Below are 27,991 nucleotides of genomic sequence, written 5' to 3' on the forward strand. Positions count from 1 at the left end.
GATTGAGGAAGAGACTTTTGGCCCGTCTCCCACTGAGTCAGGGGAAGTGAGGAGGGATATCTGTGGGCAGCCTGGGTTACAGTAGGACCCTGAAGGAAAAGAAGCAGGGCCCTGGACAGGAGGCTCCAAGTTGCAGTGGGGGTGTGAGTGAGAGATTGAGAGAGGATTTGGCAAGCAGACCCGAGGTATCCCCAGTAGTGTCCGAGCCTGAAGGGTTTAAGTGAGGGTGTACAGATGCCTCGGAGGATTAGAAAACTCCCAGATAGGTTGGCCTATGTAGCGCCTGAGGAACAGGGCGTAAGGTCCACTGTTTGGGGAGCAATGTCACTGTTTGTACCTGGATTGGGTTTTTGTGTCTGCAGGAAGGGTTGGCGAGTTATTTAGAAGTCATGAGGACATGACTAAATTTGGTGGGGGGAGAGTGTAAGAGGTTTCTTCTTTTATGTTACTGCTAAGGCTAATAAAATGGTTTCTTTGTTATATTAGAATAAAATGGCTTCTTTGTTATGTTAACTGCTGAGAAAGTTCTCTCCCGCAGCTTGTTTGGGTTATAATTACTGATATGAGAATTGTATTCATTCGCTCACCAATTGGGATAGATGTTTTTCTTTCTTGCGCATCTGTAAGCTATTGTTTTTAGTGGTTTTGGGGCAGAAGGCAGATGGGGACAGAGAGAGGAGATGCGATGCTGTAAGCTGGGCGACAGGACAGATCCCGAGTGGGAGTCCGAGGTCTCGGGTTTTCTGGAGGAGAACCAAAGAGAAAGGACGCACTCTGGTCAACCACCCTGGTTGGTCCCAGGCGGCGGGTCGTGGAGGTCGGAGGGGATCGAATGGTGGAAAGAAGACTCCGTTAATTGAGCTCCAACTGTTGTGCACAAAGTGGTTGAAATTTGATAAGTTTGGTGCCTTTTACTTTCCTTTGATATTTTATCTCCATTAATTACATAGTTCCAGTAAGATCTATAAAGTGTAATCATTTAATCACATATGGAGCATTGTCTGTTATTTGGCGGGGTGGGGTACATCACACAGCATCCACACAAACTTAATTACCCAGTTTGGCGGGGCCGAAGACTACTCCCCCCAGACGATAGCGAGCTGAGTGAGCCTGAGGCTTACCAGGGGGCTACACATGTTAAGAATCTTCATCGGACACAGGGAAATAGTGTTACTAAGGTAAGAAAAGAGAAGGGTTAAAGGTTAAGGGATTATTCCTCCTTCTATTCCTCATGTTCTTCTAGTCATAGAAAAATACATGTGGAACTAGTTCAACCTAAATTCCTCAGTTTCACTTTATACTTTTGCACTGGTGCTTCACAGTAGCAATCTTTGGCAACTACTTTTGGTTTCTATCAGTAGAGCAGAATGTGCAGGCAATGCTTAGCTCAATGCCATACAGCATTGTCGTGTGATTTCTCGGCATGTGGCTCACCTTTGGGAATCCAACAAACAACACTGACTGTACTTGAGCAGTTTGCTTGAACAGGGAATTGGAAACACACTGTCTTCAATAAAATGCAATCCAGCTCATCTGCTCACATCCACTACATTCTCTCCTTGGAGATTGAAGGTCAAGGGGTCAATACACAGTTCAAGGACTCTGCTCTGTTAGACGAACTGTCCTACAAAAGTGATTTTAATTTGCTCTGACAGGTGAATCCACAAGACCTCAAAGGAATATCTCAAAGAATTGCAGGCGAGGTTTTGCTGATACCCTGAGTGATATGAATCCCTTGAGCATTATCTCTAGGACCGATGCTGTGGTTCTAGTCACGTAAGTGTATGTAAGCCGACAGCTGCTTCTCCGATACTATAATAGTGATTGCACCTCTGAGCTGCTTCATTGGCTTTCAAGTGCTAAGGTAATAGGGAATGAGTTTTGGATGAAAGATTGTTATCTCCTGAGATTTTAACATGCACTCCTCTGTTGGATGTGTGTGTGTGTGTGTAAGTCAGTAAACTCAAGGGTAATAAGTGAGTGGGATATGATGAAAATTAGGAGAGGACGAGCATAATTTTTAGATGGCATTCTAGATCTTTGGCATCTAGCAATTAGATTGGTCATTGCTGTAATTGAATGATTGGTCTCAGTGAACTCTTTAAATTAAATTTAATGCATTAGCCCACTTAGGCTACGTACAGGTATCACTGTTGGTGCTGAATGAAGAATTAACCAGATATACATTGACCAGCCATTGTATGAAAAGACCTCCAATTTTCAGAATGATGCTATTAAACACCAATGGGATAACATAATTTATAGAAGCATATAATTGATATTTGGAATCTGGTTGCCATTCAGTCTATTAGAGCCATGTCACCTTTTAGCGAAGCCAATTCACTTTCCCTTAAGGCCTGTTTATACTTCTGCGTAGGCTCTACGCCGTAGCCTACGCAAGTGGCCTACGCCATTGTGAGCATTTATTCTTCTGCGTTGGTGTGACTGCGTTGCTCTGCAATTCACCACCAAAACGCTAGTTGGTGGTGGGGTTTCTATGCCACTGTGCTGAGTTTCTTTCTGTACTTCAAACAATGGCAACTGAAACTGAATGCATCATGTTGGAGTTGGAGCTAATAAATGTTGAACAAGAGTTACTTTTATTGAAATTACTGCAACACAGAAAAGAGAGAAGACGTGGGAGGAGATGGTGTGTATGACCATTGAACGAATTGAGGCAGAAGGAGGGTGAATTTTCTGTGCTTGTCTGGCCACTGAGAGACATGGACGAGGAAATGCATTTCAAGTATTTTCAGATGTCGGCAGGTAGATTTGATGATTTGATGAGAAGAAGCAAACGGAAATGCAATGCTACCAAGCAGACCAGACACAATTGCAGTCTGCGTCGCTGCGACGCATAGTTACATTTTTGGGGAGCTGTGCGTCAGGCTACGGCGTAGGGTACGCAGCTACGCCATACCTACGGCGTAGATTTGACGCAGAAGTATAAATTGGCCTTTTTTTCTCTGCTCCTTTCCCAAAATCCATTGAACACTATTTTTTCTTTGAGTATTTATCCAATTCTTTTTTTAAACCACAATAAAATTTTTCCCACTCCTTCTCAGGAAGTGAAATACAGATTAGAGCTGTTGGCTGCATGGAGAAAGCTCTTCTGTATGTGACCTGTGGTTCTTTTGTTGTGGTTCTTATATTTGGGTCCCTAGTTTTTGCCCTTCCCATCAGTGAACAAGCTTCTCCTTATTAATTTTGTCTATACTTTCAATACTCTTTTCAAAACATCACCCCAGCATAATGGAGGTAACAACACAAGGGGTCACAAAGGAGGAGAAGTAGACAAAAATGGGCCAACACTCCATGATCATTTCAATGCAAAAAATCTGCTAGATTCACCAGACTTATGAAGGTGATCAAAGGTCTAAGTAATTGAGAGGTATATTGTGGTTGCTTCGTTCCTTATCCACAACTCAGGTTATTAATTTGGAGAGTAGTGGGAGTTTCTAATTGGTGATAACTATTGAGGACCTTGATGTATTCCTGGTATGGGTATGTCTTGAGTCCAATTGAGAAATAAATTTAGCAACCATATAAATACAATAAGATTGAAATTCTATTTTAGTGGAAATAACTAAGGCAATTTATAGGAATGAAAACTAACAGAAAAGTTCTCCTCTCAAAAATATCATCAAATCTAAATTATACTTGGATAATATACTTGAAGGAAATACTGCTGAGATTATAGAAGAGATATTAGAAATAAACAAAATGCAAAAATTCTAAATATCTTAAAATCTCTTCTGAGGTTCCATAGTTGTGAGATTATTGTTTTCATTTCAAAGTGATTGTTCAGCATTGATAGTCACCTTTTATACCATGAACAACTTATTTATTCATAGACTTAGCAGACCCAACATGTTTAGTCATTTTACCTGGAATGCAGTAGACTGTAGCAGAAATTCAAACTGCTTTACCTTAATGCCAAACTGTCAGTCAAGGCTGCAACAGAGTTCCCTGTATAGGAGGAATTATCTCTGAAAGAAGCCAGCTCCCTACTGCCTCACAAAGCACACGATGTACGATCAACCTCCTCCCAGACACCACCCCTCCCCGAGGCCATCTCTTCTTCCTCTCCTCTCCTGAGACCCAGGCCATGAATGACTACATCACCAAAGCACTACAGCATGGCTTCAGCTAAACATCCCAGTCCTCAGAAGATGCAGGATTCTTCTTTGTCTGAAAGAAAAATGGGGGTCTCCATCCCTGCATTGAATACCATGGACTCAATAAAATCACCATTAAGAACCTTCGCCCTCTCTCCTTGATGAATAGCACATTCAAACCACTACACAGAGCCCAGATTTTCACCAAACTGGATCTATGGAGCACGTACAACCTGATCTGCATCCGCTAGTGAGATAAGTGGAAGATGACATTTATAACACCCATTGGCCACTATGAATATTTGACAATGCCTTGCAGACTCTCCAGCAGTCTGGTCATTTAATGTTCATCAATGAGGACCTTCAAGACATGCTACACAGGTATGTGTTTGTCTACTTCGACAAGATTCTCATCTTTTCCAATGACCCCCAAGACCATATCTGTCACCTCCTTCCTGGGTTGCGTCCTTTCACCCCAATACATAATCAGAGAAGCAGAAAAAGTGTGTGACATCGTTTAATGGCCCCAACCATGCTCCCTCAAAGAGCTACAGCACTTCACCAACTTCTCCCTGTAGTTTCATCTACAGCCAAATTGCTGCCACTCTTACCCCCCTCACCAAAACACTCACCTCATGGATAACCTGGTCTGCTGCTGTAGACTACTCTTTCAAGGATCTTGAGAGATGCTTCAGCACCGCTCCCATTCTACCCCATCTGAACCCCTCAGGACCTTTTGTGGTTGAGGTGGATGCATCTGACATGGGCACCAGGGCCACCCCTCCCAGCAAGGACCAGATTGGAAGGCACACTCTTGTGCCTTCTTTTCGCACAAGTTCAATTCTACATGGTGTCATATGGAGTAGGAGACAGGGAGCTATTCACCATTAAATGGGCCTTTGAGGAATGTTGACATTGGCTGATGGGAAGCACTGAGCCTTTCCTGATCTAGACTGACCACCAGATCCTCATAGCTATACAACAGACACACCAACTCAACCCACGTCGTGTTCGCTTGGTCCTCTTCATTGAACAGTGCAACTTTACCATCTCCTACTGACCCAGCTCCAAGAACTCTAAAGTGGATGCCTAATCATGGCAGTTTGATCCAGGTGAAATGAAGATCAACCCTTAGCCCATCATTCAATCCTTGCAGATCCTCACCCTGATTGTCTGGGATGTTGAGAATCAGATCCGCCAGGCCCTACAGAATAAGCCTGCTCCAGCTATCTGCACGCTAAGGCACTCCAAAGGGCCCACTTCGCAAACCTCTTCAGGCACATGGCAGATGCTGCATTTTCTGTGACGATGGCAGTTCATTGCTGTCTCCCCTCAATCTGCCCAATTCAGTTCCTTCAACCAGTGGCCCTCTGTGTTCCTGCAGACCCTGCTAGGCCCTTAATGCCCATAGTCCCATAGTGCCATGGATCTCATTATGGGTTTGCCACCTTCTGACGGGGCCACAGTGACCATAACAGTGGTGGACCGGTTCTCCAAGGAGGTCCACTTTATTGCTCTCCACAATATTCCATCAAACACTGAGTCAGCGGATCTGGTTCTCCAACATATGGTTCACCTCCAGAGTTTCCCTCAGGACATTATGTCAGACTGGAAACCACAATTCATTCCCCGCTTTTAGTGCACCTTCTATCCCTCCTCTGCACTTCAGTGGGTTTCACTTCTGGCTATCATCTGCATGCCAATGGTCAATCAGAAAGAGCCAATCAGAAAATGGAGAAGTTTCTGCTGTGCTTTGCTACCTCTAACTCTTTCACATGGAAGATGTATCTGCTCTGGGCTGACTTATCTCACGATCTACACAGCTCCTTTGCCACAGATATGTCATCCTTTGAAGTTCTTCATGGCAACTAATGCTTGTTGTTCCCCGCAGAGGAGACAATGGTAGCGGTCTCATTCTGGTTCAAGGTCCTGGTTCGTTGATGCTGGAACATTTGGAAGAGGGCACAGAGGGCCATTCTAGCTGCTAATTGCACTTGCTGTAACCAGGCTAACCACCATCAGCACCCATCCAAACTATTTTAACCCGGGGACCGTGTCTGTCTGTCTACCCGAGATCTGTCCCTGTGCATTGTCTCCTGCAAGCTCTTACCCCAGTTTATTGATCCACTTAAGATGCTGTCTTGACGAGGCTGCTGGGTTCAAGTTGCTTCCCTCGCTTGGTCCTGATGCTCTCAGAGATGTGATCAAAATTTTGTGATTTATGGATTGGACTGCAGTGCATATTAGCCTCTTTCAATTCTATGTATTTTTTTGTGTTCACGTCCATTCTTTGTAATTGGCAATTGGCGAGCAGGGTGTTTGGGTGATCAGGTAGTTTTGTGCAAGGAAGAGGTTGTGGGGGTGGGGTTGGGATTTGTGAGTTTTTGTTTTTTTTTCTTTTCATGCTGGGGGGTTGATTGATGTCTTTCTTTCAAATACTTATGGTTTCTATATTTTATGGCTATCTGGAGAAGACAAATCTCAAAGTTGTATTCTGCATACATACTTTGATAATAAAATGAACCTTTGAATCTAGTCACTTCCAGAAGAAAATCTGCAGATGGTGGAAATCCAAATGCTGGAGGAATCCAGCAGGTCAGGCAGCATCTACGGAGAAGAGTAAACAGTGGACGTTTTGTCCCTTCTTCAGGACTGAAATGGAAGGGGGGAGATGCCTGAATTAGAAGGTGAGGAGACAGAAAAGAGGCTAGCTGGAAGGTGATGGTGAAGCCAGGTGGGTGGGAAAAGTCACAAGGGCTGGAGAAGAAAGAATCTGACAGGAGATGATAGTGGACCATAGGAGAAAGGGAAAGAGAAAGTGACCGGGGGAAAAGTAATAGCCAGGTGAGAAGAAGTAAAAAGTCAAAGTGGGGAACAGAAGAAGGATTTGGGGAGGTTAATTTTGTTCACCGGAAGGAGAAATTGAGATTCATGGCATCAGGTTAGTGGGAACCCAGGTGGAATATAACGTGTTGCTCCTACACCCTGAGGGTGGCCTCATTCTGACACAGGAGGAGGCCATGGGTTGACATGTTGGAATGGATATGGGGAAAAGAACTAAAATGTTTGGCCACTGGGATGTCATAATTGTGGTGGATGGTGTGGAGGTGCTCGGTGAAGCAGTCCCCCAATTTACAGCGGGTCTCACAATGTACAGGAGGCTACATTGGGAGCGCCAGACACAATAGACAACACCATCTGATTCGCAAGTGAAGTGTTGCCTCAACTGAAAGGTCTGTTTGGGGCCCTGAACGGATGTGACTGAGGAGGTGTATGGACAGGTGTAGCACTTAGTCCACTTGCATGGATAAGTGCCTGGAGGGAGATTAGTGGGGAGAGATGAATGGACAAAGGAATCATGGAGGGAGGGAGTGACTGTAATTAATTGAAACACCAAATATTACCATCCTAGTTGATGCCAGTATATGGAAAATGGAGGAGATGTGGGTGAAGGCAGTATCAATTATAGAAGGAGTGAAACCCCGTTCTTTAAAGAAGGAGGACATCTCTGATGTACTGAATGGAGAGAGGCATCCTGAGGACAGATACAGTAGAGGAGAAGAAACTGAGGAAATGGAACTGAATTTTTATAGGAGATAAGGTGGGAAGAGGTACATATAGTGTAGAGAACTATGGGAATCAGTAGGTTTATAAAAGAAACACACATAAAAGTTGCTGGTGAATGCAGCAGGCCAGGCAGCATCTCTAGGAAGAGGTGCAGTCGACGTTTCAGGCCGAGACCCTTCGTCAGGACTAACTGAAGGAAGAGTGAGTAAGAGATTTGAAAGTTGGAGGGGGAGGGGGAGATCCAAAATGATAGGAGAAGACAGGAGGGGGAGGGATAGAGCCAATAGCTGGACAGGTGATAGGCAAAAGGGATACGAGAGGATCATGGGACAGGAGGTCCGGGAAGAAAGACAAGGGAGGGGGACCCAGAGGATGGGCAAGGGGTATATTCAGAGGGACAGAGGGAGAAAAAGGAGAGTGAGAGAAAGAATGTGTGTATAAAAATAAATAACGGATGGGGTACGAGGGGGAGGTGGGGCATTAGCGGAAATTAGAGAAGTCGATGTTCATGCCATCAGGTTGGAGGCTACCCAGACGGAATATAAGGTGTTGTTCCTCCAACCTGAGTGTGGCTTCATCTTTACAGTAGAGGAGGCCGTGGATAGACATGTCAGAATGGGAATGGGATGTGGAATTAAAATGTGTGGCCACTGGGAGATCCTGCTTTCTCTGGCGGACAGAGCGTAGGTGTTCAGTAAAGTGGTCTCCCAGTCTGCATCGGGTCTCGCCAATATATAAAAGGCCACATCGGGAGCACCGGACGCAGTTCAGTAAAGCTACATCAACGACTGCATTGGTGCTGCTTCCTGCACGCATGCAGAGCTCGTTGACTTTATTAACTTTGCCTCCAACTTTCACCCTGCCCTCAAGTTTACCTGGTCCATTTCCGACACCTCCCTCCCCTTTCTAGATCTTTCTGTCTCTATCTCTGGAGACAGCTTATCCACTGATGTCTAATATAAGCCTACTGACTCTCACAGCTATCTGGACTATTCCTCTTCTCACCCTGGTTCTTGCAAAAACGCCATCCCCTTCTCGCAATTCCTCCATCTCCGCCGCATCTGCTCTCAGGATGAGGTTTTTCATTCTAGGACAAGGGAGATGTCTTCCTTTTTTAAAGACAGGGGCTTCCATTCCACCACTATCAACTCTGCTCTTAAACGCATCTCCCTCATTTCACGTACATCTGCTCTCACTCCATCCTCTCGCCACCCCACTAGGAATAGGGTTCCCCTGGTCCTCACCTACCACCCCACCAGCCTCCGGGTCCAACATATTATTCTCCGTAACTTCCACCACCTCCAACGGGATCCCACCACTAAGCACATCTTTCCCTCCCCCCCCCTGCATACTGCAGGGATCGCACCCTATGCAACTCGCTTGTCCATTCGTCCCCCCCCCATCCCTCCCCACTGATCTCCCTCCTGGCACTTATCCTTGTAAGCGGAACAAGTGCTACACATGCCCTTACACTTCCTCCCTTACTACCATTCAGGGCCCCAAACAGTCCTTCCAGGTGAGGCGACACTTCACCTGTGAGTCGACTGGGGTGATATACTGCATCCGGTGCTCCCGATGTAGCCTTTTATATATTGGTGAGACCCAACGCAGACTGGGACACCGCTTTGCTGAACACCTATGCTCTGTCTGCCAGAGAAAGCAGGATCTCCCAGTGGCCACACATTTTAATTCCACATCCCATTCCCATCCTGACATGTCTATCCACGGCCTCCTCTACTGTAAAGATGAAGCCACACTCAGGTTGGAGGAACAACACCTTATATTCCGTCTGGGTAGCCTCCAACCTGATGGCATGAATATCGACTTCTCTAACTTCCGCTAATGCCCCACCTCTCCCTCGTACCCCATCCGTTATTTATTTTTATACACACAGTCTTTCTCTCACTCTCCTTTTTCTCCCTCTGTCCCTCTGAATATACCCCTTGCCCATCCTCTGGGTCCACCCCCCTCCTTGTCTTTCTTCCCGGACCTCCTGTCCCATGATCCTCTTGTATCCCTTTTGCCTATCACCTGTCCAGCTCTTGGCTCCACCCCTCCCCCTCCTGTCTTCTCCTATCATTTTGGATTTCCCCTCCCCCTCCAACTTTCAAATCCCTTACTCACTCTTCCTTCAGTTAGTCCTGACGAAGGGTCTCGGCCTGAAACATCGACTGCACCTCTTCCTACAGATGCTGCCTGGCCTGCTGTGTTCACCAGCAACTTTTATGTGTGCTGCTTGAATTTCCAGCATCTGCAGAATTCCTGTTGTTTAGATTTATAAAAGATATTGGTTGACAGTTTGTCTCCAGAGATGGAGACAAGAGAGATCAAGAAAGAGGAGGAAGATGTCAGAAATGACCCAAGTGGATTTGTCAGGGTGGAATTTAGAGGCAAGAATGATGAAATTGCCAAGGTCAGCATGGGTGCATGAAGCAGTGCCAAAGCAGTCATCAATGTAGTGGAGGAAGAGTTGGGAGTATAACTGGGGAAGGATTCGAACATAGACTGTTCTACATAGCAATCAATTTCCTTCCACCACCACACTCCTCTGTCTGACAGAACTGGTCCTCATCCTGAAAAAATTTTCCTTCAGCTCCTCAAACATTCTCCAAACCCAAGGGATAGCCATGACAACTTACATGGGCCCAAGCTACACCTGCCTTTTTTTCAGCTATGTTCTCAGGATGTGACTCACCCCATCTTCCCACTGTACTGATAGTGATTGAGTCCCTTTTGTTCTTATCCTACCACCCCATCAGCTTCTGCATCCAACACATTATCTGTCACAACATCTGCCATCTCCAAAGGGACCCTACCATTAAAAATATCTTTACCTTCCCTCTCCACTTTCCATTAGGATCGCTTCCTCCATTTGTCTCTCCCCACTTATCTCCCTCCAGGCACTTATTCCTGCAAGCTGCCAAGTGCTACGTCTGCCCATACCCCTCCTCTCTCACCTCAACTCCGAGCCCCAAGGAGTCCTTCTAGGTGAGGTAACACATCACCTGCAAATCTGATAGGTCGTCTACTGTGTCCAGTGCTGTTGATGCAGACTCCTCTAAATGATGAGACCCATCGTAAACTGAGGACCCTTCGTCAAGCACCTCAATGGTATCATACACAAACAAGACTTCCTGGTGGCCTAACATTTTAATTCTGATTCCTATTCCCATTCAGACACGTTGACACATAGCCTCTTCTTGTGCCAAGATGAGACCACAGTCAGGGTGGAGAAGCAGCACCATTTATTCCGTCTAGGGACCCTCCAACCTGATGGCATGAATATTGATTTCTTGTACTGGTGAACAAATTCCACCCCCCAATTCCTCTATTCCTCACTCTGACATTTTACTTCTTCTCACTCTTCTCACCTGCCTATTACTTCCTCCTGGGTCCCCTCCTCCTTTGCTCTCTCCTATTGTCCACTCTCCTCTCCTATCAGATTCCTTCTTCATCCCCTGACCTTTCCCACCTACCTGGTTTCACCTATCACCTTCCAGCCAGTCTCCTGCCCCACCTCTCCCCCACGTTTAATTCAGGCATCTTCCCCACTTCCATCTCAGTTCTGAAGAGGAGTCTCGGCGGGAAATGACGACTGCTTACTTTTTTCCATAGATGCTGCCTGACCTGCTGAGATTTTCCAGCATTTAGTGTGTGTTGCTTAACCTAGTCACTTACCAGCTCCAGCTGCCACTGTCCCTCAGGATCACACCTACCTTCCATGTGTCCTACTTCAAGCCTGTTGTCCATGGACCACTCAACCACCTGATCCTGCACCTTTGGAATGAAGGATGGTAGAAGGTGGACAAGCGAACACGGTTCACTGTTTGATGGATTCATGTCACCTTGGATGGGTTGTGCAGAGCATGGTCAACTGGGAAGCGGGAGGTCTTGAGTGCAGGCTATTTTCATCATGGATCCATTTTTCACTGAGGAGTTCTACCGGACTCATCTAGTTTGTCATAGACCATCAGGTGCTGACCATGGGGGAGCAGGGGTGCTGTCAAACTTGTACAAGCAAGTACCTCACAGTCTCCACCCTGCTAACAGAAATCACCTGCCACTTGCTTCCAACATATATCCTGCAACCTATTTAAACCCAGCCCTCATTCACATTCCTTTGTTCACCCATCAAACCAGCCAGCCTCAACCGGTTGCTCTTAGCCTTCAGTTAGCTTGTTTCCTTATTGTGTTGAGTATCTGTTCTCTTCTATTGTGGCCCATTATGGCTTGCTAGTTTGCAGTTTATTAGTTACATATCATATATTGCTAAATCGTCTCTGCTGCTCTGCTTCTGGGTCAAACTTCTTCTGACAGTCTCCACTCTCATACTCTTGTCCACTTGCAAATCAATGTATGATGCACCTTTTCTATTCCGTCGTGGACCAATATGTCAACTTTCCTAGGGTTACCTTTCCTGGTACAAACACACCTCGTTGTTTCTGGACACTAGCACATTATATTTCTTCAAAGGTAGGTAATTATATTACCTACCTTTGAAGAAATACCCATTTTTTCCCTAACAAAATGAATGATCACAAAGAGTAATAATTTTTTTCTCTGACATGTTAGGTCCCTATCTTTTGGATGAATAATGAAAAGGAAATTCCAGTCTTTCGGAGTGGCTACCACAGATGTACTAATATTACCAACCCTTCTGCAATAATTAATAATGTCTTTTGAGCACGGCACACTGATTAATCTCGAAAATATTACTCACCTCAGTCACAGTAAAGCTTCTTTTTCCACATGGCACAACTTTATACCATCTGTCATGAAGCACATCCATAAACCCGTCAGACTTGTACTGGCTAATTAATTCCGAAATGTTTGATGTCAATGGGGAATTCTGCAAAAGGCCAATTCCATACCCTAGGAATAGGAATCACCAAAGAAAGCAGGAAAATTAGTTGCTATGTGATTTCTGGCACTGTGAGTGAATCGTCACTGTGAAGATATTGAGGAAATAAATCAGTAATAATGCCTAAGAGAACAGTTATTTCAATGGATCAGGGAATACATGATAACTGAGTAATTATGCAGCAGCAATTACATTCAGACAATGCAACTGTGCAGCTCACCATGAGAGAAAGGCTACAGCAATTTCCTATTATTATCTTATACTGAGATGAGAAATTCCTTATGGAAGCAGAGTAGGTGGCAAAGATAGTTAAGAAGCCACAAGGCATGCCTACTTCTATTGACTGAGATCCAGAACAAAAGAGAAGGGCTGTCACTCTAAATTACTTGACTAATAATCGAGACGGCGGGACCAAATACCCAGACACCTGAGTTCAAATCGCGTGAGAGTTCAGGATTTTAAATGCAGCCAATGTTCTGAAGAGGAAAAAATCCAGGAGTAAAACTGACTATGGAACTACTACAGAGTGTCATAAAAACATATCTGATTCACTACTTCCCCTTATGGGAGGAAATCTACCCTTTTACCCAGTCAGGCCCAAATGTAACCGCTAACTAAATGGTATGGCTGACTCTTAATTGCCCACTTCAGTAACACAGCAGGATTCTCAGTTCAATGGCAATTATGGATGAGTAGGAATTACTGCCATTTATTAGTTTCCACTAAATGAATAAGTAAATTAATCCATAACCTGAATTTCATCCCTAGCTGGGTGACAACTGCAGTACTGCACATACTTATGGTTACTAGACAGTATGAAAGACATTATAACAATAGAAAAGGCCCAGAAGAGATTTAAAAGGATGGTATTAAGACTACAGGATTTAGTTTATGAGAAATGTTTGGTGAGGTTGGAATTGTTTCTTAGTAACAGCTGCGATAAGAGGGAACAGGAAGAGTTTATTTGTAACAAAAAGAAATTCTACAGATGCTGGAAATCCAGAGCAAGACATTCAAGATGCTGGAGGAACTCAGCAGGTCAGTCAGCATCTATGGAAATGAATAAACAGTCGACATTTCAGGCTGAGACACCTTCTTCGGGACTGGGAAGGAAGGAGGAAGATGCCAGAATAAGAAGGTGGGGGGAAGAGAAAGGAGGATGAGTAAAAGAGGTGATAGATGAAGCCAGGTGGATGGGGAAGTTAAAGGGCTGGAGATGAAGGAAGTGAAAGGGGAGGAGAGTGGACCATGGGATGAAGGGGAGAAAGAAGGGCACCAGAGGGTTGTAATAGGTAGGTGAAGAGAAGAGGTAAGAGGCCAGAGTGGGGAACAGAAGAGGGAAGGAAAAATCAATAGTCATGCCATCAGGTTGGAGGCTACCTAGATAGATTATGAGGAGTTGCTCCTCCAGCCTGAGAGTGGCCTATTACTATTATTATTGAAGTCAATGGATATAGGTAAAGTTATTTAAAAAGTATAAGGTTTGGAGAGGAGTTGTCGACATTTCTTTGTGGTGGTGATGACAATTGCTTGAAAAAATGGTAAGAACAGAAATCTGTTTGACACTTAAAATGTATCTGATGTCTTATAAGACTGCTGAGAGTGAGATTATTTCTTCTTTGGATGACATACATGCAATGGATTTAACTACTATGCATTAAAATGATCTATAAAAGTTTGAAGTTACAGCAGGGACCTTTTACAATATTGTGCACAAGTCTTAGGCACCCTAGATTTTTATATGGTTTCAGATGGTATGGCCTCCACAGAGCCCTGAATTCACATCATTGAGGCTGTCTGGGATTACCTGGAGAGGCAGAAGAAAGCGAGACAGCCAGCGTCAATAGAAGAACTGTGGCAAGTTCTCCATTTTGACTGGATAACCAACCAGAAAATTGTCTTATAGAATTGCATGACAGTGTATCTAAGAGAATTGATGCAGTTTTAAAGGTAAAGGGTGGTCACACTAAATATTGATTTGTTTTCTTTTTTATTTAGAAACTTTTCATTTTGTTATTTTTGAAAATATCTTTGTTTTAGAATATTTTTTTACATGTGCCTAAGACAATACTGAATATAAAAAAACTGAGAAAGGCAGTTTTATTCTATTTGGGTCTCTTGACCCTAGTGACTAATGGTCCATGTGAAAGGTACTAATGTAAGGTATGAAGAGGAAATTGATTTTGGAGAATGTGTTAATAAACACAGCAAATATTATCACTAAATGGTGCAAACTGTTGACATCAGGAGAACAGCAGTGAGGTCATAGGCTGTTATTCAGGTTGATTCTGGAAATAATCACAGATTGGATTACTTCTGTGTAAATTCTACTCTATGATAAGGGTGTAAGGGAAATAATTTGACGCTATCTGGCATGGTGCAGTAATTCAAAATCTTGTTTCAAATACATCAGCTTCTGAAGACTTCAGTTGCTGCTGGCTGCTGATTTAACACGAGACTGCATCCCTTCAGTCACATCATGTGATCTAAAACCACTTCGAATTTACTCAGGCTAGATAGGGGAAGCCAGCTTGGACTCCAGCTTCCATGGAGTAATGATCTTAGTTGGTGTGTGAGAACATGGTTGGGTTTTACAGAGCTTCAGCCTCAGTTGCATAGGGCAGTATTAGAAAATTTTCAACACCCGTGATACAGAATGAAAGCCAAAACCAGTCCCTTGGGAACAGAAGAAGGAAAAGATATGGTTGGCTGCACAACATTGACTGTCTTATTCAAAACTTGGCCTTTTCTCCTTGGAGCGACAGAGGATGGGAGGTGACCTGATAGAGGTGTATAAGCTGATGAGGGACATTGATTGTGTGGATAGCCGGAGGCTTTATCCCAGGGCAGAAATGTCTAACATGAGGGGGCATAGTTTTAAGGTGCTTGGAAATGGGTATCAAGGGGATTTCAAGGGTAAGTTTTTCACACACAGAGTGGTGGGTGCGTGGAATGCACTGCCAGTGGCAGTGGAGCAAGAGGATATAATAGGGTCTCTTAGGTAGGTACATGGAGCTTAGAAAAATAGAGGGCTACGCGCTAGGGAAATTCTAGGCAGTTTCTAGAGTAGGTTAGATGGTCAGCACAACATTGTGGGCCGAAGGGCCTGTAATGTGCTGTAGATTTCTATATTCTATGTCATGTTCATACAGCCTTCCAAGTGCTTGTGAGTGGATAGGGTCTTGCTCTTCCTTCCACTGTCTATTTATGCTGCTGCTGCTCTTCCAGGAACACTGCTGGCACTGTAGCAAAGAAGGCTTTCCATCTCTGTCTGTCTATACTGTCACACACAGATAAAGTAGGCTCCTTCATTGCTATTTCCATAACAATTTTTTTTGTCTAGTCAGGGTTGTTAGCCCTGAGGTGAACCCCCGAACCTGGAGGACCAGTGTTCCACTCTTAGTCTGGCCTCTACTCTTTGATCTGTTTGACATGGGTGACCCTACCAAGTGCCAAAGTATAAAGCCCAGACTCTTTTCAAAACAACTCATTGAGGCACATGAGCCTCCAAACCCTATGACAAAATTGTGGTTCTCTTGCATTTACAACTAATACATTTCCAAGTAATCTGCCTGTATAGCCACTTTAAACTGTTGTGGTAACTCAGCAAGTTAAGACCTAAAACTCATGTGATTTTTACATTATGATAAAAATACATAATATACCTAACTGGTGATTGTTTGATATTTACCCAGTTATTACTAAAACAAAGTGGGGACCTGACACATTTGTATGAAGACATCAACTTAAAACTGCACGCCTTCATTTCATTTTAACTAAATTTTCAGATTATTTTCATTCTGGACCACACACACACTCTTATTTTTATTGGTGTCTTAAAGTGAAAGCAAACAACCTCACATTGGATAAAGACCCAGTGGAGTTTTTCATGAATCCTTCATTTTGTGTATAATACTCTTGGGAGATATTATGGCTAACAATGAATTCATTTCCTATCATCTAGTGCTTGGCTGAGTCATGTCTACCAGAGTTAAATCATAAAATTTGAAGCTTCAATACTTTTATATCTATGAAATGAATCAAACGCATGTCACAATAACAGTGAAGCATTCCCGTATGTGATCCATTATAAGCTAGGATTCTTGGCAGCTTTGTGATAACAATTGTGCTAGACCACCATTTTCCAACTATAATAAAATCAAGACTGTCTACAGGAGATTTTTAAAAATTCCCTACAGATTAAAGAATGTTAACATAGTTTCCTTAAAGAGCTGATCTACGGAGGAATGACAAAATATATAATCAAAGATGCCCAATTCCCAGAGAGAGGCAAACTAGTTGAATTTGTCTCCCTCACCTCCCTTCAAGGCCCCAAACAATCCTTCCAAGTGAGGCAACACTTCACCTGTGAATCTGCTAGGGTGATCTGTTGTGTCCAGTGCTTCTGATGCAGTCTCCTCAATATTGGTGTGATCCGTCATAAATTGGGGGATCACTTTGTCAAGCACCTCTGCACCATCTGCCGCAAGTGGGACTTCCCAGTGGCCAAACATTTTAATTCCCATTCCCATTCCTGTTCTGAGGTGTTGATCCATGGCCTCCTCTTGTGCCTCAAGGTGGAGGAGTAACACCTTATATTCTGTCTGGGTAATCTCCAATCTGATGGCATGAATATCAATTACTCCTTCCAGTAAACAAATTTTCCCCCTCCTCCTCTATTCCCATTCTGAACTTTTACTTCTTCTCACCTATCTATTATTCCCTCTGGGTCCCTTCCTCCTCTCCTTTCTCCTCTGGGCCACTCTCCTCTCCTATCAGATTCCTTCTTCTTCAGCCCTTGACCTTTCCCACCCAACTGGCGTCACCTATTGCCTTCCAGCTAGCCACCGTCCCCTCCCCCTACCTTTTTATTCTAGCATCTTTCCCCCTTCCTTCTCAGTCCTGAAGAAGAGTCTCAGCACAAAATGTTGACTACTTGCTGCCTGACCTGCTGAGTTCATCCAGCCATTTTGTGTGTGTTGCTTTGATTTCCAGCATCTGCAGACTTCCTCTTTAGCTGAGAACCCCGTTCCTTTTGAAGATTCTATCAGCATGTTTCAATTGATTAAGACTGTGAGTGGACAGAAATAACCTTACTTAGATTGCTCATGGAAATGATTAGACCATAGAATGCAAAGCCTTGTAATTCAGTCTCCTCTTATTCCTGTAACCAGATTATTAGCTTAGGGTATCATCTATTTTCACACTTCTGGCAATTTGCATTGAGTGAGGGGTTTCGAGTGTAAACTCCATCTAACATGGTGACTCTATACAGAAATAATACCATTCAGTATGTCACCCATTGGAAAGAGAAAAAGAGAGAAAAAAAAGAGAGTTGGTGATAATTAAAAAAAAGTTGAGTATGGAATTCACTGAATTGCGGCATTGTTATGGCACAAGGCGAGGGCATTTGACTCATTGTCTCTGCTGGCTTCCTGCAAATTATTCCAGTGACACCCACTATCATATTCTCTGCACTTATTCCTGAAAATAATTTACCCTTAGTGTCTCTTCGATTTAATTCCGAAAGCCCAGCCTAACTCTACTTTCACATCATGGAGAGGGAAAATCACCAATTGGTGGAAAAGCTTTTTCCCTCACATTCACTCCCTATTGATGGCCTATAACTTCAATCTTGAGTTGCCTGGTCATCAAAGTATCTGAAAATGATCAAACTTTCTCTGCTTACCCTATCTAAAAATTAGATTAGGTTAGCTTATTTGTCACATGTATATCAAAACATACAGTGAAATGCACTGTTTGTGTCAACGACCAGCCCAGTCTGAGGATGTGCTGGAGGCAGTCCACAAGTGTCACCAGGTTTCCAGGTGACAACATAACATACCCTCAGCTTATTAGTCCTTACTAACCCATATGTCTTTGTAATGTGGGAGGAAACCAGAGCACCTGGAGGAGACCTGCATGGTCATGGGGAGAACATACAAACTCTTTACAGATAATGGCAGAGGTTGGAACCTAGTCACTGATGCTGTAAGGAGTTACGCTGGCTGCTACATTACCTTAACTACACTCATCATAATCTGCATTAATCTAACAAATTTTCTATCAATCTTTCTTTACACTAAAAAGAACTTGCCCAGCTTCTCCAGTCTAACATTAGAATTGAAATCCCACACCCCTGAAATAATTCTAGTAAAATCATCTCTAAGACCTTTACATCCTTCCTAAATAGACACTGAATGTGGTGTAACGAGTGTTTTATAAAATGTTTTTGTACTGTGGACCTCTTTTACTCATGACTATGTTTTGCAAAGATATATGCACATTTCTTCAAAGGTTTCTGCACACCTTTAACATGGTGAAATATAGTCTGAATCATTTTCTTCCCCAAGGGTAAAGTTTGTGCAATTATAATTTGTAAAAATCCTATATGAATCTTCCATTATAAACACGGTGACTAGAACATATAATGACTGGCAAAGAGGCTGAGCAAGCAGCAGTGCCACAGTAGTGTAGCAGTCACCGCGCTGCTGATACAACTCAGGGCCCTCCGGAGTTCGGAGTTTAATTCCAGCACTGCCTGGAAGCAGTTTGTATGTTCTCCCCGTGAACCACATGGGTGCTCTGGATTTCTCCCACAGTCTAAGGACGTACATGTTATTAGGTTAATGTAAACACAAAGTAATCTGCAGATGCTGGGGTCAAAACAACACTCACAACACGCTGGAGGAACTCAGCGGGTCGGGCAGCATCTGTGGAAATGAACAGTCAACATTTCGGGCCGGAACCCTTCGTCAGGACTGAAGAGGGAGGGGGCAGAGGCCCTATAAAGAAGGTGGGGGGAGGGTGGGAAGGAGAAGGCTGGTAGGTTCCAGGTGAAAAACCAGTAAGGGGAAAGATAAAGGGCGGGGGAGGGGAAGCAGGGAGGTAATAGGCAGGAAAGGTGAAGAAGAAATAAGGGAAAGCACAATGGGTAGTAGAAAGAGCAACACCTCATATACCATCTGGGTAGTCTCCAGCCCCTTGGTATGAACACTGAATTCTCCATCTTCCGGTAATTCCCTCCCCCTCCCTTCCCCCATCCCAGTGTCACTTTGCCCCCTCCCCCAGCTGCCTATCACTTTCCTCATGGTTCCGCTTCCTTCTACTACCCATTGTGCTTTCCCTTATTTCTTCTTCACCTTTCCTACCTATTACCTCCCTGCTTCCCCTCCCCCACCCTTTATCTTTCCCCTTACTGGTTTTTCACCTGGAACCTTCCCACCCTCCTCCCACCTTCTTTATCAGTCCTGACGAAGGGTTCCGGCCCGAAACGTTGTCTGATCATTTCCACGGATGCTGCCGACCTGCTGAGTTCCTCCAGCGTGTAGTAGGTTAATGTAGCGGTTAGCTGAAAACAAGGCACGTGGCCAAGTGGTTAAGGCATTTGACTAGCGATCTGAAGGTCGTGAGTTCGAGCCCCAGTCGAGGCAACGTGTTGTGTCCTTAAGCAAGGCACTTAATCACACAGTGCTCTGTGACGACACTGGTGCCAAGGTGTATGGCTCCTAATGCCCTTCCCTTGGACAACATTGGTGTCATGGAGAGGAGAGACTTGCAGCATGGGCAGCTGCTGGTCTTCCATACAACCCTGCCCAGGCCTGTGCCCTGGAGAGTGAAGACTTTCCAGGCGCAGATCCATGGTCTCGCAAGACTAACGGATGCCTTTAATTAGCTGAAAACAAACCAAAGCTGCTGAGAGACTATGGGAATTGACACTGTAATAACTCTAAATAACTGAGCTCCAAGTCAAAAAAGTGCATTCAATTCTTTAATAGGAAACCAGCAAACTACCTTATAGCGATAAAAAAACGAACAAAACTAAAATTAGTGATATAGTGGAATAAGAGTAATTGGTGTTCAAATTAGCATATTTAGCATAATTAGTGAAGGGTAAATAAATGAAATAACAAAATAATTGTAACTACGTTCAACAACAAAATAAAGTTCCCCAGTTGCCTCTAACTCTCAACAGACTCAATGACTAAGGCAAAGTGAGAAACATAACTATACTCATTTGCTTCGACCATGCCACAACCCATGTGACAAATTACCCATAATAAATGTGCAACTCAAGATACATTACAGACAGGCAAAGGATAGATATGTGGCTCCTACAGATCACTGTAAATTGTCCTGTGATTAGACTAGAGATAAATAGGTGGGTTTGTGGGCAAAGCGTTTCATTGGGCTGGAAGGGCCTGTTCTCTAAATCTCTAAATAAATAATAAAATAAAATAAAATAAGTTGCTATCTCACAGGTCCAGTGATTAGAATTCAATTCTGATATCTTGTACTGTTTGTGGGAGTTTGTATGTTCTTTGTCTGCATGGATTTCCTCAGAGTACTTCAGTTTCTCCCCACAACTCAAACACATGCAGATGCTAGATTATTTGGCTATTATTAATTGCCCAATGTAATAGGTGAGTGGAAGAACCTGGAGAAGGAGTAGCTGATGAAGTATGGAGGGAATAAAGAATAGTATGGGGTTAGCATAAATGGGAGCTTGAAAATTAGCACAGACTGTGCTGAATGGGCACTTTCTATGACTCCAAAAACACGCACATTTGTGAACAACACACACGTAATGTTGGATGAACTCAGCAGGCCAGGTACCATGTATGGAGGCCAGTTCTGATGAAGGGTCTTGGCCTGATATGTCAACTGGTTATTTTGCTCCATAGGTGCTGCCTGACCTGCTGAGTTCCTCTAGCATTTGTGTGTGTTGCTCAAGATTTCCAGCATTAGCAGAAACTCATGTCTCACAGATGTTTCTGAAAATGGTGATGCCATGAACTATCATTTTGTAAAGAAATTGCATGCATGCCTGGTTCAGATTTTCGATATATTAAGGATACATGCTTTTACCTTTTAAGGAAAACAATGATTAAGTTTATTTTGAGAAACCAGTTGTAAATTAAACTTAATTCATTATCTGTTGAGAGATTTATGAACTATTTTCAAATTAATACCTTCTTGCAAAAGTGACTTACCTTGAGCAATAAATAGATGAATAAATTATTCATTTTGAACACTGGCCAATTTAACACATTCATGAATTGAGGTAAAAATGGATTGACATGCATACCTTCTATAGCAAAAGGTTTTCCAACAGTTAGAAGCTTGCAGTCAGCATCAATGGAGACCTCGTAATCCAACAGTGCTTTGTCCATGATAAAGGCATCAAGTTTTTGTGGATCATTCCTAGGTTTAAAGGTCAGATTGTTGATTAGAAACACATAACTCATCTTATTACAACACAAATAAAGGCAGGCACATCTCTCCCAACCACTTAAAGATCAACATGAGGCACTGCTTCAAGAAGGCAATATCTATTATCAAATACCCTCATTACATGGATCTTGTCATCTTCTCATGGCTACTACTGGACAGAATCCTGAAGTTCCACACCGCCAAGGTCAAAAACAGCTACTTCCTTTCAGCCATTTGGTCCTTGAACCAACCTGCATAACCATAATTACCACTTCAGTGTAGCAGCACTTTGACCACTTTACACTATAATGGACCTCGTATTTGTGTTCATCCTTGTATAATTTATGTTTGTCTCATGAATGTTGTATCTCTGATGCTATGAGTTTGTGATTCCACTGCAAGTACAGTAATTATTTTACAGCACCTATGCATACATGTACTTGTGCACATGAGAATAACCCTGACTTTGTTTTTTGACTTTGACTTTGACATTCCATCCTGGATACGAACTGAACAATCCTACTGTCTCAGTCCTCCTCTCAATGTTTATCCTTAGCTTTGCAGCCTATTCTCTCTCCCTTGTTCATTTATTGCCCTTTGATTATTTTAATACTTAGCCACACTAGAGAATAACGCATGTTGGCCAATTAACTTATCGGCACATCTCGCGGATGTAGGAGGAAAACAGAGAGTCTTGGGGAAACTCATGTAGTTAACTTGCAAACTTCACACAGAAAGTGCTCAAAGTCAGGATGAAACCCGGATTGCTGGAGCCATGAAACAGAAGCACCAACTCCCATTTCACCATGCATTTGCCACAGCTGTCACTGCACTCATGAAAGTGACAGAACTCCCAACAAATAAAACAAAATAATGGCCTTAGCTAAAATTTGTTTTAATTTCAACACATTCCATATTAATGTACGATGTGGGTCAATAAATTGAAGTCTTTGAAAAATTTTGTTTCTTAACAGGAATAAGTAATTGACCTACAGCACTTGCATAAGTAGTAAATTGTCATGGAGAGGTGCCGATCTTTTTTCAGCTACAGATTTACTCCATTTAAGGCATCTGATTTATCTGGTTTAAGAAATTCAGGACTTGAGAAACAGAAGGAACAGTAGGCCTTCAACTTTTCATCCTGGTCAATCATTCATTAAGATTTTGTCTAATCTACCTCAGCTCCATTTTTCTGCACTATCCCTCAACCTGTACTTCCCTGAATGTTCAGGAATCCATTAACCTACATGTTGAATGAACAAGATTACTCAGTCTCCACAGCTCCCTCAGCTGAAAATTTGAACAGCTCAGCACCATCTGAATGTAGAATTTTCTCAACCCAGACCTAAATATTCTGCCCTCAGCTAGGTAAACAGTTTATTAAAATTTTGTAAGTTGTGATGAGATCTCTTTCCCTTTTTCTAAACTATGGAGAATGCAGTACCAAATCCTGCTCAAGTGGCAAACTTATAATCCATGGGACCAGTCCCTTGTTGCACTCTCTTGACAACATGCACAATCTCTTTTAAGGAGACCAATAACCTAGGTGCAGTTTTACCATCACTCTAAACAATAACAATGCAACATTCTTATTTTCTAAAGGCTAACAGAACATTTGACCTTTTAATTTCTCACTGCTTCTGCATGTTGGCTTCCATTGACTTGTGGAAAGCACACCTACTTCTCTTTGAAGGTGACCGTCACCCAATCTCTTACCATTTAACAAACATTCCAGGTTTTTCTGAACCAAAGTGGATAACCTCACATCTTTCCACATTACCAAGTTCTCACTCCTTCACTCACCTCTTCCAAAATCTCTCATTCCATTGTCCTGCAGATTTACAATCCCACTTGTTTTTGTATCATCACCAAACTAGAAATTTGGACCCTTGGCAAATTGTTGAGATAGGTTGTGAAAAGTTGGAGTCCAAGCACAGTTAGTAGAGAACCACTAACCACAGTAAAACCATAGAACACAGAGCCTAACCAATATGAGATTAATCCATTTATTCCCACTTTCCTCACTGTCTAATAATAAATTCTTAATCCATGCCAGTATATTATCCCTAATCTTGTTGGCCAACTTACTATGCTAAAACGTATTGAACACCTTCAGAAATAAATAAATACATTACGTACTTAGGTACCCCTGCCTATTCTATTAATCATGCAATCAAAGAACTACAGCAATTTTTCCTTTCATAAACCGATGTAGTTTCTGTACAGTGTATTATTCTTCCCAGAGATGCTGCAATTACATCCTTAATTACAGATTTCATTATTTTCCCTTCTGCTCCCTAGACAGACACATAAACAGGCAGACAAAAGAGGGCTATGAACCATGTGCAGGCAGATGGGATTAGTTTAGATTGGCCTCATGGTTGGCATAGATATTGTGAGCTGAAGACCTAGTTCTGTTCCTGTACTTTATGTGCTATGTTCTACTAGAATTAGGCTAACAGGTCAGTAAGTCTTTGTTTTCTTTTTCCTTTCTTTCTCAAATGGCGGGTTCACATTTGCTGGAATTTTCTGGAATTGTCCGAGGAAACAATTCCAGAATCTGTAGATTAGTGTTGGTATTGACTTATTATTGTCACGTGTACCAAGAATTAGTGAAAAACATGGTTTTGTAAGCCATTCATCCAGATCATTTTGAAATATCATTAGTTTGAGGTAGTGCCTACAAGAACAGAATACAGTATATTGTGTTACAGTTTCAGATGCAACCCTCTCACCAGGACTTGTATACAAACTTAGCTCATTGGCTAACCCTGCTAACAGCCACGTGACCCCATAAACAGCATACTTCTAGAGTCGGTATGGTCTGGGCTCAGATGAACAGGAAAGTTAGCATGGTCTGATTAAGGAACATTGATTATAGTGAATTCTGTGTAAGTACTACCCCATACATAGTTACTGGAGGCCAAGAAATGACAGATTGTACACCAGCATAATGTTACAAAGAAAGTTTATTTATCAATTTTCAACTTTAACAAACAGTTAACAGGAAAAGAGAAGAAAACTAAAAGGCCACATTACAGTTAAACCAGTCTAAATGTGCACATAAGTGTTGGAGCTTGTTTCTGTAGTAGTTGGGCCTATCTCTTTACTCAAGGCACTGAATTACTATCACCAATCAGAGGTAGAACTTCCCTCCTTGGGATCATTCACTTTGCCAAACACTCTTTGCAATAGTGTCTCCCCTTCAGGTGGGATCCTCCAAGCATCTTCCCTTGTGCTCTTCTCTCCGCACCTCCTGACTAAAAGACCCCAAACCAGATCACCATCCTTCAGAAATCTGATCCCACCCAGCACTCTTAAACCTTCCATTGCATCTCACTGGGCAGAAAGGCAAACCCAACTGACTGACACCACATTCCTAAGTTAGACAAAATTGCTCCTTATCTTTAACTGTAGCTAAACTAATCTTACTAACAGGACATACTGCTTTTGCAGAAACTGCTAAAAAAAAACCTCACAGCATGACAAAAGAAATTCTAACCAAGGGCATGACACAGAGAAAAACACAATGCAGTTAGACAATAAGGTGCAAGAGCCATGACGGGGTTAACTGTGAGACGAAGAGTTCATCTTCGATGTACAAGGCCCCTGTTTAAGAATCTTATAACAGCGGGAAAGAAGCCTGGTGATTTGTGTTTTCAAGCTTCTGTATATGCTTTCCAATCTACAGGACAGAAGAGAAATTATTTGTGCTGGGAAGAGTCTTTGGTTATGATGGCTGCTTTGCTGAGGCACTGAGAAGTGTGGCCAGATCCATGGAGGGAAGGCTGCTTTACTGTGATGCACTGAGCTGAATCCACAACTCTCTGCAATTTCTTCTATCTTGTTGCCATACAATGCTGAGATGCATCCAGACAGGATGTTTCAGGATGCTTTTAATGATGCTTTCATAAACAGAACTATGGAAGTGTACACTATCTCTAAAATCACCCCTTCAAAACAGGATTCCTGCACAAAGAGTAATTAATTACTTTTAGTCAATACATAATCTACTTATGTTGAACGATAAGTTATGAAGAGTGAATGTTTCCTCTCATTTATTTTTAAAACTGTTGGCTGCAGCAGAAAATGTCAAAATGCACAGCATGTTCCATCTATAGTAAGCCTTAGGGCTACAAAGCACTTCTGGCTGAGTCTAACCACGTCATCAGATATTCTTACATCTTATTCATCAAATCCGGAAAACTGTCACATAATTAATATTTCTTTTGCAGAGAAATTAAACTCAGAATGCAATTAAGTGATTCAAATTATGTCAGCTACAGGTTAAAAGAAGCATTTTCACTTCTACATGACAAGCTTATGTGAACAAATCCCATTGCAGAATCTTAGTACAAAATATTGACTTGTGCTATCGCAAATCATCCTTTCCAATGAGGTGCTAAACCCTGGCCTTTCTGCTATCTCAAGTGGGGGTAAAAGATCAGATGGCATTAGCTCGATGAACTGAAAATTAACATTTCAATCAACATCACACAAAATAATGATCATAATCCATTGTGGGATTTCTCACATTATGATTATAGTTAATTTTCACTTCATAATAACATATGAGGAGGCATTCAGACCATCTGGTCTACGTTGTTTCCCAGGTGAGCCATCCCATTAATTAGGTCCTAAGACCATAAGGTGTAGGAGCAGAATCAGGCCAGGGCCCATCATGTCTGCTCCATCATTTGATCAGGGCTGATTATTTTTTTGCAACGCCATTATTCTACCTTCTCCCTGTTACCAAGAATCTATCAATCTCTATCTTAAGTGCACACTGTGACGTGACCTCCACAGCCCTTCTTGGCATCAAATTCCACAGATCTACCACCCTCTGGTGGAAGAAATTCCTTCTCATCTCAGTTCTAAAGGAATGCCCCTTTATTCTGGGACAGTGGCCTCAGATTCTAGGCTCTCCTGCTAATGGAAACACCCTCTGAGCTTTCGCTCTCTCCAGGCCTTTCAGTTTCCTTCCTCCGTTACTTCCTTGTACCTTTGCAACATATTCTCTCCCACTGAGTTATAGATCAATACAGCGCTCTTCAGCTCTTCAGCTCAGCCTGTCTCCCTGACCAGGGTGCCCACTGAACAGGTCACAATTTCCTGCGTTCAGCCATATCTCAGTGAGCTCTGCCCCTCCATGTACTTCTCCAAGCCCTCCTTAAAGGATACTGCTGTGTCTGTCTCATTCACTTCCTTTGGCATCTTGTTTCACCATCTGCATGATAAAGTTGTCCCTCAGGTCCCTTTTAAATCTTTCCCCTCTCAACTAAAACCAATGCTCCATTGTTTTGGACTCTTCAGCCATGAAAAGACTGTTAGTGTCCACCGTATCTAAGCCTCTCATAATAAGATCTTAAAGCTCTACGCTTCTTTTTGGATTCCAGACCTAATCAGTTCCCCTCTACCACCACGCTGCTCCGTCTAGCGGAATTAGTCCTTACTCTTAATAATTTCTCCTTTGGCTCCTCCCACTTCCTCCAAACTAAAGGTGTAGCTATGGGCACCCGTATGGGTCCTAGCTATGCCTGCCTTTTTGTTGGGTTTGTGGAACAATCTATGTTCCGTGCCTATTCTGGTATCTGTCCCCCACTTTTCCTTCGCTACATCGATGACTACATTGGCGCTGCTTCCTGCACGCATGCAGAACTCGTTGACTTTATTAACTTTGCCTCCAACTTTCACTCTGCCCTCAAGTTTACCTGGTCCATTTCCGACACCTCCCTCCCCTTTCTAGATCTTTCTGTCTCTGTCTCTGGAGACAGCTTATCCACTGACGTCTACTATAAGCCTACTGACTCTCACAGCTATCTGGACTATTCCTCTTCTCACCCTGGCTCTTGCAAAAACGCCATCCCCTTCTCGCAATTCCTCCATCTCCGCCGCATCTGCTCTCAGGATGAGGCTTTTCATTCTAGGACGAGGGAGATGTCTTCCTTTTTTAAAGAAAGGGGCTTCCCTTCCTCCACTATCAACTCTGCTCTTAAACGCATCTCCACCATTTCACGTACATCTGCTCTCACTCCATCCTCTCGCCACCCCACTAGGAATAGGGCTCCCCTGGTCCTCACCTACCACCCCACCAGCCTCCGGGTCCAACAAATTATTCTCCGTAACTTCTACCACCTCCAACGGGATCCCACCACTAAACACATCTTTCCCTCCCCCCCTCTCTCTGCATTCCGCAGGGATCGCTCCCTACGCAATTCCCTTGTCCATTCGT

At 43.1% G+C, this 27,991-nt stretch overlaps 1 protein-coding gene across 1 annotated transcript in view; it reads right to left on the reverse strand.

Moving 5' to 3' along the window:
- Positions 1 to 27,991, reverse strand: part of grin3a (glutamate receptor, ionotropic, N-methyl-D-aspartate 3A) — a 210,398-nt gene that overhangs the window by 24,583 nt on the left and 157,824 nt on the right. The window contains exons 5-6 of the mRNA XM_072259455.1: positions 21,635 to 21,750; positions 12,406 to 12,557 (exon numbers count right to left, since the gene is read on the reverse strand). Coding sequence (XP_072115556.1) covers positions 12,406 to 12,557; positions 21,635 to 21,750 — 268 coding nt within the window. The remainder of the gene's footprint in view (positions 1 to 12,405; positions 12,558 to 21,634; positions 21,751 to 27,991) is intronic.

This window comes from Mobula birostris, chromosome 5, assembly GCF_030028105.1.
Source record: "Mobula birostris isolate sMobBir1 chromosome 5, sMobBir1.hap1, whole genome shotgun sequence".
Taxonomy (NCBI): Eukaryota; Metazoa; Chordata; class Chondrichthyes; order Myliobatiformes; family Myliobatidae; genus Mobula; species Mobula birostris.